At 40.0% G+C, this 16,224-nt stretch overlaps 1 protein-coding gene across 2 annotated transcripts; it reads right to left on the reverse strand.

Moving 5' to 3' along the window:
• Window positions 1-203: 203 nt before the first annotated feature.
• LOC108231903 (dysbindin domain-containing protein 2-like) lies at window positions 204-10,787 on the reverse strand. Of its 2 annotated transcripts, none has more exons than XM_017409312.3 (4): window positions 10,332-10,787; window positions 3,197-3,346; window positions 2,790-2,939; window positions 204-2,392 (listed from the first exon to the last, which is right to left on the reverse strand). In XM_017409312.3, the coding sequence occupies exons 1-4, from the start codon at window positions 10,504-10,506 to the stop codon at window positions 2,100-2,102; spliced, it is 768 nt and encodes a 255-aa protein (XP_017264801.1). In that variant the 5' UTR covers window positions 10,507-10,787; the 3' UTR covers window positions 204-2,099. The 2 variants fall into 2 exon arrangements, with proteins under 2 accessions (XP_017264801.1, XP_037832829.1); XM_037976901.1 differs by lacking the exon at window positions 10,332-10,787 and adding an exon at window positions 9,197-9,391.
• Between the last annotated feature and the right edge of the window lie 5,437 nt (window positions 10,788-16,224).

The following is a 16,224-nucleotide window of genomic DNA, read 5'->3' on the forward strand; positions in this document are numbered from 1 at the left end:
TGCAAATACAGTTCCATTCATGATACTGAAAGTACAGAAGTTTCCACATGCACACACAAACGTTTCACAAAAATGTCAAAGAAATGCAAGCTTTGAAGGTTGTGATCATCATTTTTTGACACTAACAGATTCTTTGGAGCCACATGTTGACTAACGTCTTCACATAAACTGCATTTTTTTTTTCGCACTTTGAACTCTGTCGAGTCAAATTGCTCCTCAAGCTAAGAGCTGTTAGTGTTGAGTTTTGTCGTTTAACTGGGAATATATATTAACACTGCAGAGAATGCAGAACAGTTGAATAAACAGTTCACTACATTTTGAATCAAATCCCACCAGATAGCAGAAACTCAGAGATGTTTGGTAACTTCAGTGCAATGTCATTTGCTGCCATCTAAACAAATAAAACAGGAATCGGAAAATGAAGGATTTTTAGAGTTAAAGCACGGTGCACGACCTGGTTTCTAAAGCAGGAACACTGTTTAAAGCATAAATAGGAAAAGTAATTATTGGTTTTCAAATAGAGAAATATTTGAAAGCAAACTAGTACTAGCTTTTATTGTCTAACTTTTCCTGTTTTATTTACACTAATCCAGAGTAATCGTGGCCAATAACGGTGACCTGGAGGAGTGTGACTGACCCTCTTCATCAGAACACAGCATGAAGAGAGAGCCACAGCTGTCATCTGATCTCTACCTGGTACTGAGTTGGATTTGCTGGCAGGGAAGAGAGCCAGACAGACCTGGTAGGCGTAAAACATCGAGTGGAAGTCCCTGTTTAGGAGATCTTCATCTCACACATCTGTGAGAGTTTGCCACATGTCCCAGGGGCGTTTGAGAACCTGGAGTCTGAATGAGCCTCGGTCTGAGCCTTCATTGTGAATAAGAGCTGACCAGAACGTCGCTGGTGCCTGTCATTGTGGCAGCTGGAGGACCTGATGGTGGATGCCAGTCGTGAGAAAAGCTGTCAAGCTAATAAAAGGAGATCAGTACAACTGAAGGAGCTGGTAGTAATTTCCAAAAGCGCTAACTTGAGTGTGGGAGGAATTCAGCTGTGGAGACGGACTTTCACTGACCTCAAAAAAGTTTTGCCTAACTCAGAAGGATCCATCTGAGGCTGTGTTTGGTGGAGAATTTCAGATTAGCACTGGGGACATCATTGCACGGTGGTAGGATCTCCTCAATCCAGTCACCATGCTCATTTCTAAAGAGTAGAGTTTGTTGAGGTAGTATAAAAGCTTTCAGGTGACAGGGGGTAGGAGATAAATTAAATTCACCCACATGCTAAAGGCCCTGGACGTCTACGTTACATAGAAGACTGGGACAATACCTGTGGAGTGGCAGACTGAGGTGGTGGGTTCACTTTTTCAAAAGGTGACTGGAGAATTTGTTCTGTGTACTGAGGAAATGCACTGCTCACCCTGCTTGTGAAAACTTTACTCAAGGGTGTTGAAAGCGAGGCTCAGTCCAGTCGTTGACCTGCAGGTCAGCTTTCATCCAGGTTGTTGAACCGTGGATCAGGTTTTCCACCTCTTCAAAGTTGGCGAGGACCTGATATTGGACGAGATTGGTGTTTTCTGTGTATTATAAAGTTTCCACGTTGTTTTTATTTATGAGTGACAGTGTCCCAAATCTTTATGAAACAAGGTTGTACTAACTAATAGGTTTAAATGCTCTCATACAACCTCAATTTTTATTATTATTGTGAGAATATTTTTGTTCAAAAATAGGACTATGTTGAATTTTTCTTTACCCGGTAGCTGAGGAACTGTTAAAAAAAAAAAAAAAACGAGCATAAAGGACGTTTCCCTCTGGCAGTTTTGAGGAATAACACTGAAGTTGTTTTAAGCAAGCAGAACATGTTAGTGCAGGAAAATAGAATGACTCATAACTGTTATGAAGGTCTTTTAACAGCACAACCAAGAAAAGATTTATGATATGTTCCCCAGAGCCTGTAAAACTAAAAAAGAATGTGAGGAAAATAGTAAAAGTAAATTTGTAGTCACAACAGCCAGCCACATCCTCTGCTTTAGTTTCCTGGCCCTAAGAAAGGAAAGCAAATACAAATAGAGAGGGGTTTCAGGCTTTAGGGGAGAAATCCTCCTAATGACTGGTTGGAAAGCATCTCTCCTCGTCATCTTCTTCCTCTGTGTCTTCATCTCTTGTGTGTGGGACAGAGATCAGCAGAAGAGTGTCGGCCTGCACTTCCTCGTCATCCGACTGGATCACAGGGGTGTCCACTCCCCCCGTGCTGGTGACACTGGAACCAGAGGATGTTGAAGAAATACGGGACTGAGGACCGTGGTAAACTTCGCTTTGTCGCTGAAGAGGTGCACGTTCCCTGTAGACTACTTCTGCATCTTCGTCCTCCTCATCTTCGTCCTCATCCTCATCATCTGTAATTGGAAACTGTTAGAACATACCAGTACCAGTTTGTTCCACACTTAGTTTGAGAAGATATACATTTTTTTTTATCAGTTGGACAACAAAAAAAAAACGTCTGAAATACCTTTACACTTCTATAATTTAAAGAAAATTTGCCAGATACTAAAGCACTATTAAATACTCTGCAATTTAGATATTGTATGTAAAGCACTCACATTCTTCTGAGATGAAGACAGCTATACTTTAGAGGAAGGCCACAATGTGTAGCCATGTGACAGTCAGGATGAGGACATTACCAGCAGAAAATTGACTTTTCACTAAATGTGCTCAAGTTGTCTGTGCCTTGATTAGTGTATGTAGATATATTTGTAAAATTAAACTCGTCAGAAGTTTAATTTGATGGTGTACCTGGTAGTGGAGAAGCCAGAGCTTCTTCATCTGCTCCTGAGCCCGAGTTGAGGAACACATCAAGGGCCTCCTGATCCGACATGTCCATCAGATCCATCTGCTCCAGAGTGTCCACGTTCACCTCCATGGATGATATACTACCCATCGGAGCTGAGAAATGACCCCATGTAAAACATAAATACATGCAGCACTCTAATAAGAACTGGATTTATTTTAAGAATTGGCAATTTGACTGAGGTCTAATATTGGTTTGCTCTGGTTAAACGTCCATCCTTCTGTTCATTCGAGCTTGTTTAGAACAATATGAAACCAGATTGAGCTAAACCAGAGTCTTTACAAAGAAATATTTAAATATTTCACTATAACTTTTCCAAAAACTTAAACATTGGTATGCAATTTACGCTCACGTTTCCTGCAGTCGATTTGCAGGTGCACAGATGGCAGGTAGTTGTCCACATCGTGCTGGTAGACGTCTTCAAAGAAGCGCTGCCTGTCCCTTCGCTTCAAGTGGTGAGCAGAGTCACTGTTGAGCAAACTCTGGGAGGTTTCCTTTTCAGCTGAGCATAAAGGAAACAAAAAATACAAACAGCGTCACCTTTACATCTCATAATGCGGTGTTGTCAATCCTCAACCTTACGCTGCTAAATAATTAGGATCTTTATCTCGGAACATAGAAGTCAGTTATGGAGGAGGGTGTCAGGAGAATCTTAAGGGTTTATTCTGTTTATTCTGGGTTTATTTGCTAAGATAACGACTACAATACAACAATAACAAAAAAAAAAGATTTGTTTTATTTAAACTTTTGTTTGTTTTTTTTGCATTTAATTTCACGCCTCTCATCAGTAATGACATCAGATAACTAACACTGATTTTAAAATATATGCTTTCAGACCAAAGGGAAAGGTGTTTGTTTCCTGATAGTTTTGGTTTACATTTCACAGGAATTCATAATTAAAACTGCATCTAATGGTTTGGTCTCTAAACCACAAGTCAATTACTAACTTGAAAAACAAATTTAATCTTGGTCTTGCTTTTGTTTGTTTCCGAGTCGGCCGAAGATTTAAATTTAATGCTGCTGCATCTCCACCCATTTAGGTTTCTTAGGAATCGAGTCTAAAAACGACTCAGATACAAAAGAAGTAGATGACTGCTATTGGCTGCCAGCAGAACATTAAATTGTTCCTACCAGGCAATTTAAAGATCAGACTTTAATTATCATTCCCATGTATCACAGAAACTCTTTTGTAGTGTTTCTGAGACAGAAAAATTCCCTGCATGTTTTCATAACTTCCTGTTTTTTAGTTTTAATCATAGACATTATATTTATGTCTGTGGTTTTAATCTTGGTATATATAGTGTTTTTTTCCCTTTTCTTTTCAAATACCACATTCCTTCAACATTTCAATGAGTCAATGCGTCGTGTGTTTTTTTTCTCAACATTGATATTAGTGTGACCTCTAGTGTTCACGATCAGATTCACAGGAAGTTTATCAAAACTCACTGGAAAACTTGAAAACTGCTATTTGGGTATCACATTAACTGTGTTTTTGTGTCCAAAGTCTACCTTCTCTATTTCGCTGTTTGAAAATGCAGGTTTGTAATAGAAAAATAAACGAGAGCAGCTCTGTCCCTACAGTACATCCACCTCACGCAACGACTCCTGTCAGCCTGAGAGGATGTGGTTGTGTAATGGTGCCGTGGCCTCCTCTGCACACAGAGTGACTCTCTGCCCTGGGCTCCTCTAGCTGACACTTTGACTCATGTCACCCGTGTTTCTGGTTGCTGTGTTCAAGAGATTTTGAATCTGCATGTTCAAAACGATTGAATTTCTAATTGCGTCTCCATGCCATTTAGTTTATGCTCACTTTTGTTTTTGAGTGTATGCATGCATCGTGTAAACATGCAGAAAACCATCTACTTTCCTGTGCTGCACATCGGTAGTTATCTGCATCGTTGGTTTTTTGTTTGTTTTGTTTCTAAAACAAATGCTGACAATCTATGTCACCCAGTCTTTCTCTTCAGATGACGCCACCTCTCAAGGCCCAGCTTGTCAATCTGTCAGTCACTCTTTCACTGCCCTGGAGGTGTGTCTGTACACTCTCACCCACCAACGATAACCCTTTATTCTGTCATTCAAACCGACTCTGGAGGCTAGAAAGCATTCTGTTGCTCAGTCTCCGATTTTTCGGCAGCACAATCGTTGACATTTATTGTAGTTAAATATAAATCATTACCCAGACATGACTGTAATCAGTGTAAATGTCACTAACATTTCTAAGAAAAGAAATGTTGAAGGGTGGGAATCGCTGTTGTTACCGGTTGCATGCGTCACTTCAAGTGCTCATTTTACTGCAATCCCACTGGACATTGCAGGTCTGCAGACAAATAACCAGTCAGGATGGAAAATTGTGATTTTTTTTTCATTGTTGTTGTTGTTTTTAGATTGTCAAGTATGTATTTGATGCAAGAAATCTTTCAACTTTAAACACGGCCTGAGTAATTACTGCTGCCAAACCCAGTCACCAATCGCTGCACCACTAAAAATACCAAAGTAGAAACAGGTTTTTGTTTGTGAGCGACTGAAATTGAACAGAAACCAAACACTTTGGTGTCTCTCAAACTAGAACTTTAAAACATGTAAAACAATGTCAGACACCAAGAAACAATCCCACCAAATTAAGGCTAAAAGAGGGCTGTGAGAATATAGGAGTAACCAAGATTGCACAGTATTTAGATATTCAAACATATTAAAAATATTGTAATTTTCAGAATATCATTTAAGACCTGTCACTTCACTGTGACCTGTGAGTAAGACTGCAAATAGGTGGAAAAGTTTCCAGTAAATTTTCATGGGAATTTTAGCTTGATAATAATGGAAATATTCCAAACTTGGAAACTTTTCAATGGAATTATGAAAGTTTATGGGAATTAACTGGAAATTGGGGGTAATTTAAACAAACTGTTTTCATATCCAAACAAAAATATAAGCACTTTGTTTCTTCACAGGCAAATAAAGAGTTTGATCTAAAGTAAAAAATGCATTGACCTTATTTACATATGATGACATAATTAAATATGTCAATGTGTCACAGCTTTTAAAGACTGATGGCCTTTAACATTTTTGCAGTTCTTCAGTTGTTGTAATCCTTTACTTAAATTATGTGCATACCTCTGAACACAAATACTCAAGTCATATAATGTTTTCTTTAGTTTTTGTCATGTTTTCACATAAAAGCAAAACAAAAATCAGTAATATGCATATCCTTAAAAAAACACTGAAATGTCTAAATTTATGTACAGAAAATGTCAAATTTCATTCATACAACTCTGAACAAAACAATTTACTTTTTTATCATTTGGCTTTTGTTATTTTATCTGCATAAATACAAAACTAATTTCAGTAAATTGTATTTTAAAACAAAACTATTTACAGTTTAACAAAACCTTTACATGTTACTATTCACATCTGTCCAGGTGACAGTTTATCATTTTTAAGGTGTGGTACAGCAATGAAATATGGTTGTTTTAGTCCAGATTGTGCTAAAATATATGTTCCACATCTGTATTTAAAGCCCCTGTTAAGGATCAATTTTCAGTATTTTAAATTCCAGGTGTATTCTCCTTTATTCTCTTAAATTCCTGTTAATTCCCATTAACTCCAGTGGAAAGTTTTCAACTTTGAACCCCCCTCCTCAGAACTTTGCACCCCTACCTGTGAGTGTCCATGATCATTCAGGAGTTGTCACTGTGACAGCAGCAGGAAGTTAGAAACAAATAAACTTACCACTAAAGGCTGTTAAGTGCAAATATGTGGTTTGATGATGATGATGAAACTGCACAGCTTATATAAACCCCACGGTTGCTTGTCGGCCCTACGGAGGTCTCGCGCTTTCTCTGACTCTTTCATGCTGCCTTCCTCTTTTTCTGTTTATTTCTAAATCGTGTTGCATTACTCAAGTTGAGATGACCACTGGTTATGCCCAGCCCACATGTAGGCGCCGCTGCATGTCATCTGTCTGCCTGTGAGTAGGCGAAAGACATGTATGTAGAAGTCTGACTCATCAAGATAACCTCTGAGCTTCCTGCCACTCTGCAGTGGAAGACTTGTGGGAGGTCTTCAAGCAGATAGGCTGGGGTTACGCTACTGCTGGGCTCTGTGCGACCCAGATGGCATTCTAAGCCTCTGCGGGGGAATCCCTCGCTTTCGGCAGGGGTTTTAAACCACCAACCAATCTAGCATTTCCGTTTGCTTCATCAATTTTTTTTTTTTTTCCACTTTCCCATCAGTTCTCACTGTCAAATCAAAGAAATGTTTTGCAAGAGTCACTTGACATAATAATGCTTATAGAAACGAGATGACCCTCTCAGTTTCTTCAGGCTGTGGTTTTACCCTCCTACAAACACAGATCATGTGAAAAAGTTATGCTGTAAGGCAAGTAGGAAAGATTAGGGATGAGTTTTAAATTTTGCTTTGAAAACACTGGCCTCTAGATCGTAAAAGTCATTCAGAATAAAAACAAAAATGAACAAAAACTGATTTTACGTTGTTAAATTTACCTGTAAAGGTCTCCTGACATTTGTGTTAAGAACCATGAATCTTTGCTCCATTTCAGCCCACATGAAAAACATCATTATTTAAGTCTTAGCGTTGCATAACACTGGTACAATCCTGAAGCTGCACCTCCTTTAGTACTCTGAACACCTGCTGTTCAGTAAAGCACAGCAGCATTGCTCACATGCTTGATTGTCGTGTACAGAAATACACATCTGATTCTAATGCTGACTGGGTTCAAGGTAATGAAAGGAATTTAAAAAAAAAAAAGAAAAAAAGATTAACAGAAGAAGACTCTTAAAGAAAGCAGAATGTTGTTATGCAACCTGAGTCTGCTGTATGTTGTTCCTGGTATAAAGTAACTGTAGTGTCAGTGATTTGAGGGAAAGAGCTTTAGTGTCTGCTTGCCTCAGCTAAGCCTCAAACAGGAGGTTTTCAGACCTCTTGTACGGGCAGTTCTCTTGCGTTAATGAAAAGGCAGTTTACCAAACTTAACTTTTTTTGGTTTTCCTGCTTTCTTAGTATAATTACACAAATTATTTTCTCTAACATACATTTTTGCTCTTGTATTAACTGGGTCATGCACATCTTTTCATGCCTAAATCTAAGTCGGTGTGAGTCACAGGGGGGCGTGGGACTCTCTGAGGTAACAGTTGAGGTGAAACACGTGATGGGTTTTTTTTTTCACCCTTCAGATCTTCTAAATGGTCTGATAACTTTGCTCCAGATAAACTAATCCACACAATCGTTTTTATTTTAAAATAAAGCATCTACCTTTTGGTTGGTTTTACAATTTTTTTTTTTTTATTGCCTGCCACCGAAAGTGATGTTTTTGACCGTGTGTGTTTTCATTTGTCTGTAGCATTAGCAAAATATCTCATGAACTACTGGACATTGGATGTACACCTACAGCTGATTAACATTTAAAGTCAACCCCATTAAAGATGGCCTCCACAGCGAGGTGACCATATCAAACACAAAAATGGCTATAACTCAGTCAGTTTTAAAAACATTGAGCTAATTTTGGTGTGGTGGTAGCTGAGAGTCATCCTCAACGCACACACTGAACATTAACACATCTCACAAAATCTCACAATATCACATGAGATCGCACAACGTCATTTATAATATTTGACTGAAATGTCTTTTCTCAGTACAAGGTGATCTTATTTTAAAACTTTGGCCTAAACAGTGGAGGCTGGTATATTTTCCTTCAAGGACTGCTAGGCCTTTGATTTCCTCTCAGTTGTCTGGTTTAGTTACGTTCTCAGCATCTTTTCTCTGTGTCATTTAGTGCTGCAGCTGTACCTCAGTCCTGGAAGCAGAAAACAAATGTCCCTATTGAACCTGTGAGTCACATGCATTTAGTTCCCTCGTGGCAAGTGGAAAGCAACCCCATGATCATATTTCTGATTTCAGTGAACACAAAAGTGAGTGTGCGAGTGAGAATGCTCGTAAGACAGTTGTGCTGCATGGCCACTTTTATCTGACAGCACATCTTTCTCTCCCCCCACCCCCCCTTTCCCCCATCTCCCTATTCCGCCCTGGGAGCCCACGACGGTGTCGCCCGTCTCTCAGCAACACACAGCCACACATTTGAAAGAATTTACCACTATTATTTATCAAGCCAAGCACTCTGTTCTAAATGCCTTGTGGCCACAGCGGTCCATCAAACATAAATCATTTATGAGTGAGATCACTGCACCACAATAGTCGCCTCCCCCGCCGTGCCTCCCCATTTCCCTCGCTGCCCACACACGTATCCATAAACTCACCGCCGTGCAGCAGAAAGTAAATCAAGACTAGCCGTTTATGCCGTCCCACCTCTCTCTACAGCAGCCAGCGTCACACTCACCTACGTCACACTGCAGGAAGCACAACCTCAAGGCTAGAAACAAGTGTGTAATTATGTTTTCTGGCTGAAACATCTTGAAGTCTACACGCCGCTCGTCTCATCCCCATCTAACTGCAATGTTAAGTGTTCACCCTGTAAGTGTCTGATCAGATTTTAGATAGGCTACTCCCACTCCCAAAGCCATTAAAGCTCCTCACTCAGGGCCAAATACAAACATGACCTCCAATCATGTCCACTGCTCCATATTTAGGTCAGTCAAAACAGGGCTTGCAGCAGGGTTTCAAATGTTCTGTTTGGAGCCTGTGTACGTTAATGCGCACACTCAGCCTCACACAGAGGCTTTTCATTAAACACCACATTATCCACCTGATGCTTAAACACAAGAACCAGCTCGTGTTTGATGATTTGTCTGTTCGGATGAAAAGGACTGCGTTTCTGCAGGAAGCGAGTCAAAGGTTGTATGTCCTTCAAACATTTTGCCTTTAGCATTGCCAGGCTGAAAGAAGTAGTTCTCACTGCTTTGTGGTGATTAAATCACATTTACATCAACAGTGCTGCCCCACTATGAAGTCTGTCAGTATGATTTAGCTCGACAAAGATGACCCACACGTTTTAATATTAATGTGGACAGTGAGGCTTTTGCATGTGCTCCTAATGAGGGCTGGAAATAAATAAGAATAGAGAGTAAGCAAAAGGATAAGCAGAATATAGTTAATTATAGTTTTTAAATCAGGGATAATCTAATTCATCCTGTGGGCTCAGTTTTCATCAGCACAGAGTTGAGGAAAATTACATAATGATTGCGCCATGCATTATATATTAAAAACATTGTAAAATGCAATAAACTTTACTGAAGAAAAAAATCTCATTAAAGATCTTACAGATGATGAATAATTCAACTCGGATGGAGTTAAAGCTGCTCCAGTTGTGGGGAATAGATTTATTTTTCACCACGATGTGCTGACAAGTGCTCTGAAAATTATTACTATAAATCAGACCATAGAGGAGATTATAAAGTGTTAAAATATAGCAACAACAGAGTATTTTCCTGGGAATATAGTAATGTACTTCACATAAAGTTAGTGCCATTTCGCAGCTACACGTGTATGATAAGTTAGCACCGTGGGCTACTTACATGTGAGGCGCTTGTTGTGGTTTGTCGACCCAGCTGACGACATGATCCAGTGATGTGGGACCGGCTGAAGAGTGTTTACCTTTGACTGTGTGTGGATTGTTCTTGTCCCCCCTCCTGTCAAGGCTCCAGGAAAGGATGCAAAGTGTGTGTGTGTGTCTGTGCAGTGGATGGTCATCTAGTCATCGCCATTCTTGACTCACACCTTTTATCTGTCTGCCCTCTCCTCTTTCTTCTCTGCTCTGCCTTTTTGCTGTTCGCTGACTCCCTCTCCCCCTCACTGATTTGCTGGGGGTTCTTTCCCCAGATTCTCCCTCTCACTGCTTCATGCTCTCATCTCGGCTGACTCTTCATGTCTCACACACACACACACGCACTCAGAGGCACACAGGCTCTCTTTCGCTCTGTCAGACTGGCTAAGTAGGGTTGTAAGAAGCTGTGCAGCTTAGATGTGTTTGTGTGTCAGTGTGTGTGTGTGTGTGTGTGTGTGTGTTGAGGGGATGAGTGGGTTATGGCATTGTGGCCTGTACCAACTGGTGACTATAGGGGGTCAGCAGGATCAGAAGGAGCTTTTTACATAACAATCTGGAGTATACCATCCCTGCTTTTCTTAGCATTTCTATTTATTAATCAACTTTGTTGTCAACTAAAATAGATCTGTGGTAGGAGTAACATGACTAACAAAACAATTCCACATATTTCCTGTTCTTGTTTATTTGCCACACTTTTGTAGTTCCCACTATCAAACCATCATGTGTTTAATTTGTTAGAAATAAACCTTTTTTTATTATTATTATGTGTGTTTTATATAATGTGATGCAGGAAAAGCTGCTCTAATGACTGAATAGATGTATAGCTCTGTTTTTTTTGTCTCAAACCCTCTCCTTCAATTCAGTAGCATTTAATAAGAGGTTGATTTGCATCAGATATTCTTTTCACTTTAGTGTGTCCTGAGATGCTGTCTGTGACACAGCAGTGTTTGCTGTAAGTGTCAGATTCTGTCAGTGTTGTGGTGTTTCAGCTGTAAAAAAAAAAAAGCTCTTTAACATTGATGGTGTGAAGTTCAGATCAGTTAGAAAATGATTGGGGTCTGACCCCATGTTCACTGAAAGAAGAGGACGAGCAAACCCAAAAACAAAGTAATACTCTGACAGACTGTATTCTAATGTTTCTGTAACTTCTTTAGCGTGCCTGTTAGCAAAATATGTCATAAACCACTGGAGCAATTTAATGAAACTTACAGAAAGTAATCATTGCATCTACATCTACAAAAGGTTACCATTTTAGATTCAAAAAAAACATTAGCCAACGCAAGAATGTCTATAACTCAGTCAATTTTGAGCTGAAAAATGATGTAAAAATGAGCATAGATGATTTATATTTAGAGAGTCATCCTCGACACATACTTGATGTGACATCTAGGAATTTCTCATGAGAATGTTGTTTATTTTTTTTCAAGATTTGACCAAAACAGCTACAACTCCATCATTTCCCAACATAAAATAATCTTAGGTTAAAACTCTGGCATGAAAAGCAGCAGCAATATGCATTTCTTCAAGGAGTTCTCGGCCTTGAATTCTCTATACATTCTTATGTCCATGAAGTTTTTATCCATCAAATATTTATTGACATTTTCGTCTGCCTGGACTGACTGTAATTGCTGTTTTGCATACCACATTGTTGGCTTTAGAACGCTGCATGCCACACATATTTCTGCCTGAAAGCACATTTACGTTTAACCACCTCAGCCTTGAAAGTTCCTCCTACATGTCTGCTGTCAGTAAATTTAATTTTCACATTGAACGTCTGTGTGGTCCTCAAAAAAGCTAACGTGATTTATTTGCTAGGATTTTGTATCAATTTCCCAGATTTATTAGATTCTTTTTTAAAGGGCCCACGTGTAGTTCAAATAAAAAGTAAGCAAACTGATAAATTAAATTAATCGGGATTCCCAATTAATATTAGTCAATGTAATGTCTAGAAAATGCATAATATGTAAAAAAAAAAACCTACGTATTTGCCTGCAAATTCCTGTTCTTCATTGCCCATTTTTTGTCAATGCACTGTTTGAATATTGACTTGTGGAAAAGAGCAGCAGGGAAAACTTATTAATAATTTAATCTATCAATTTGATGGCTAATTAAAAGGTGAGAGTGTCATTGCCCTTTATTAATGCCTCACTAACATTTAGGCTTGATGTCATATTAGTAGGTGATTCTAATTATTTATTAATAGCAGCTGAGGGTTCTTTTTGGTTCTGTCGTTTTCACCCACAGCTACATGTCTTATTTTGTTAAACCTTTTAAAGCATGAACAGCAAGTATATTGTCAAACCATATTTATCTCAACAATTAGAGTTCAATTGGAGCAGGACAATCAGTCCAGCAGGGCAGTATTTTGACATGAAAACTTACACTGGATGTTTAAACAAGTATGCCATATCACAAATACATGTGTAAAAAAAACAAACAATTTAACAAGAAGTTGAAATTTTAGGGAATTTTAACTGTGGGTCGGGCTGTTATCTCCAGTCTGGACCTGCATCAGAATGAGGGGCTGCCTTGAAAGAGACTGCAACAAACAAAAGGAAGAAAAAGAAATCAGGCCTTTGTTTCATTCTTCTAAATGATGTAAAGAAACGCGTCTGACACATCTTCTCCTTTAAGGGAACCTTTACAAAGCAGCTGGAGCTCAGCCACTACTTACACACTCACACATAGTGAAGAGAGACGGGGGCGGAGGGGTGTGTGTGTGTGTGTGTGTGTGTGTGGTGAGGAAGGGGGGCGTTCAAGGATGGCAAGCTGTAGATCAAACCAATGCACACAGAGGACAGCTGGGTTAGTGTCAAAAGCCTCTTTTCTGCCTCCATATTTAACGCAAGGACTTGAAAGTGTTGTTTTACTGACATGTTTACAAAGATATATTTAGGGAGAATTCTTTTTTTTTTCCTGAAAACAGAGTCCTGTGGACCTCATGTCCTTTTTCCACCTATGGTACCAGTGATGTTACATCCAGGAGAGTGAGGGGCTAATTGCCACTTAGCATCATGGATTCTTGCAGGTCCTGACTCCCCCCTCTCCCTCTCTAATAAGAGGCTTCTAACAGGCAATTACATCACACTTCAGCTGGAAGAGGCTGTTCCAGTCTAACCACTAATGTCACAGAAAAGTCATCCTAGATCATGGAAGGAGGGAGAAAAGTAAAATGAGATCAGATTTATGGCTTTGTTTGTTCACTGCAGTCAGTGCGAACGTGGAGAATTTTATCAAATGAAGATGCTTTTTCTTGTCTTTATTCCTTATGTACTTCACCAGTCCTCAGAGGAAATCTGATTTTTAAGTCAGGGTGGACATCTACTGGTGAAGATTGGGAATTACATTTCAGGAGCTGTTTTGCCGCCCTCTGTGCAGTTTCCTGCAACAAATCTCTTTGATGCAACTTAGAAAGGATTTCGCCACTCCCATTTGTGAAATTCGGTCAGTTTTACTTTTTTTATCCCTCAGATAAATCCATTTTTTGACCAACACCTGATCAATTAGAGGGGGATTTCATTTAGTGAGAGACAAACTGAAAGAAAATTTTGATGACATCTTAAATAAGAATTTCAGGTTTCTAATTGTCCCAGGTTTAATTCATTCAGGTGAACAAAAGGGGATTTCCAGCGACTCTTCCTGCTGTAGTGTGTGAGTGTGTGAGTAAGTGTGTGTGTGTGTTGTGCCTGTTGCTCTTTCAGTTTTATCAGCCCTGGCTTCCTTTGTGAAACTGTGTTGTCTCAGTTTTCTGCAGCTTAGCCTCTGATGTGGTTTGTGAGTCATACTGTGGTAAATATACACATTTGTGCATGCACACGGACAGAATCACAAACGCATGTAGTCACTCACACACACACACGTACACGCACACACACAGTATTCCTGGTCAGTAGTTAGTACTCCTTTTTTGCCCTGGTTTAAATTTTTTGCTGAGGCTTTAAGGCTTTAAGAGCGCTGACACAGACGGCTGGATTTTCCCAGATGAACGACACAGAACTGAGCCTGAGAGACAGAAGTTCACATCTTCGCAGCCGCACCAGACAGTACAGTCAGAGCCCTCAAAGTTTATTTAAAATATCGCATTGTGTTGCGTGGGGATATTCTGGGGGTCACCATGGCAACAGACAACCAAGTGCCATGTGCTCGAACGTGCACACCTGCCTGCGAGTGTTCCAGCTTGTGCCTCCGAGCTTCCCTGTTAGACACTATCTACACAGCAAATGTGGCAGGATGGAGAGGCAACGGTGCCTTTTTATTTTATTTTTTTTTTTCCTCTTTAGAGAAAAAGGAGCTCACGGCTCTGTCAAGGTGTTAATTAGCCATTGTGAGACTGAGAAGTTGTCAGGATTGTGTTTGCTTTTGCTGCGAGTTGTGTGAAACAGATTTTTGCCTTTGCAGATTTCTTTACAGGGTGCAGTATAGTGCACGGAAGCTCATTTGGAAGCAGCAGTTTGCAATGAAAACACTTTACTCTCCTTTTGTCCTTGCCAGCAGGGGATTTAAAAGTTACACCTATCTGTTGCCATTAAAACCTTCTGATGGTTGTGTGCTCGTTGTTGTCCAAACATCAATCATGTGTTTTAAACTGCGATGCTGATGTTCTGCCCAATAACGTAAAGTGAAAAGGTGGGGGAAATTGACTAAATTAAACGTCAAACACGAACAGTTTTCTTAAGCTTTCTGTACATCTGTGAGTGTTTGGAGATTAATTTTGGGCTAACATGGCGGCAGTGTGTGATGTCGTTTTTGTAAAGCAGTGCCATGTTTTTCTGTGTCTAAATGAGAACCAGTGACTCATGTGAAGAAAACCAACAACCTGGACTGAGTGACTGACAGTATCGTTTTGACTCAGTACCACTGATATACAGCGGCAGCCACTCGGTATTTTATAATGGACATTAGTCATTGCAGGATAAATGTGCTAACTGCACCGAAAAATTGTTTTGGATAATTTATGAATTTAAAAGGTGTGCGGTATTTTGTTCTTCCCTTTCATGAAAATGTCAGATTTGTTTAAATTTCATGTGGGGAAAAAAAGTTGCCAACGTGTCACCTTTTTTTTTTCTTTAACACGCCACTGCTATTATTTCTGGGTCAGATGATCCCCTGAGGCCAGTGCTTATAGGTGTTCACGTTTGAAGATGAGTTGTAGTTTGCATGTATGTAACGGCAGAGCACTCGTCTACATGTGTGTTCATGCGTGTGTGAATGTATAGACGAGTGTGTGCGTCACACACACTCTGCAGCTCTCTGGTCTTTGAGTTCCGACGCCCAATCTTTCAGCTTCTCTACAGCAAACTGAACCCGGTGAACCTTCTGCTGTTTACACTCTCCCACTCCTCCTGCTCGCTCCGTCTCTATTTATCTCTCGCGCACACTCTTCATGCTCGTCTATTCTCCCTCTGTCCCTGTTGCGTTCTCCCTGCATCTCCCTCCAGCTTCTTACAGTAACGTCTCTCAGTCTCACACACTCTTGCTCTCTTGTGTTCTCAGTCTTTTCTCTCACAAACCTTCATCCGTCTCACCTCAGAACTCTTTGTATTTGCTGCTGTAGGATTAAAACTTGTTTTAATTCAGCTGCTCAGACAAACGATCAGGGTCTCTTTTAACATGTGGGACCAGACAAAGACTCAGACAGGCAGAGAGAGGACAGAGAGACAGAAACGGTTTGTTTGCTCGTAAGTGGAAACATTACACTTGCCATGGACTTGTAGACAGATTCATCCCCACTCTTAACATCTCTCCACTTCTGTCCTCCTCCTCCACATCCTCATCATCTCAGTGCCATCATCACTGTCATCATCTCTGCTCTTCCAAGAACCAACATGCAATCACTCCATCAGGTTGCATGAAATCGAGCAGCT

The sequence above is a fragment of the Kryptolebias marmoratus genome, linkage group LG8 (assembly GCF_001649575.2).
Source record: "Kryptolebias marmoratus isolate JLee-2015 linkage group LG8, ASM164957v2, whole genome shotgun sequence".
Lineage (NCBI taxonomy): Eukaryota > Metazoa > Chordata > Actinopteri > Cyprinodontiformes > Rivulidae > Kryptolebias > Kryptolebias marmoratus.

What these genes read in the sequence shown, in the direction of transcription:
- LOC108231903 (XM_017409312.3), bottom strand. Translation starts at nt 10,506, where the DNA reads ATGACCATCCACTGCACAGACACACACACACACTTTGCATCCTTTCCT. An exon ending in GCAAATCGACTGCAGGAAAC is followed by an intron (nt 2,940 to 3,196) that starts GTGAGCGTAAAT and finishes GTCATTTCTCAG; the next exon opens with CTCCGATGGGTAGTATATCA. An exon ending in TCTGGCTTCTCCACTACCAG is followed by an intron (nt 2,393 to 2,789) that starts GTACACCATCAA and finishes TTCCAATTACAG; the next exon opens with ATGATGAGGATGAGGACGAA.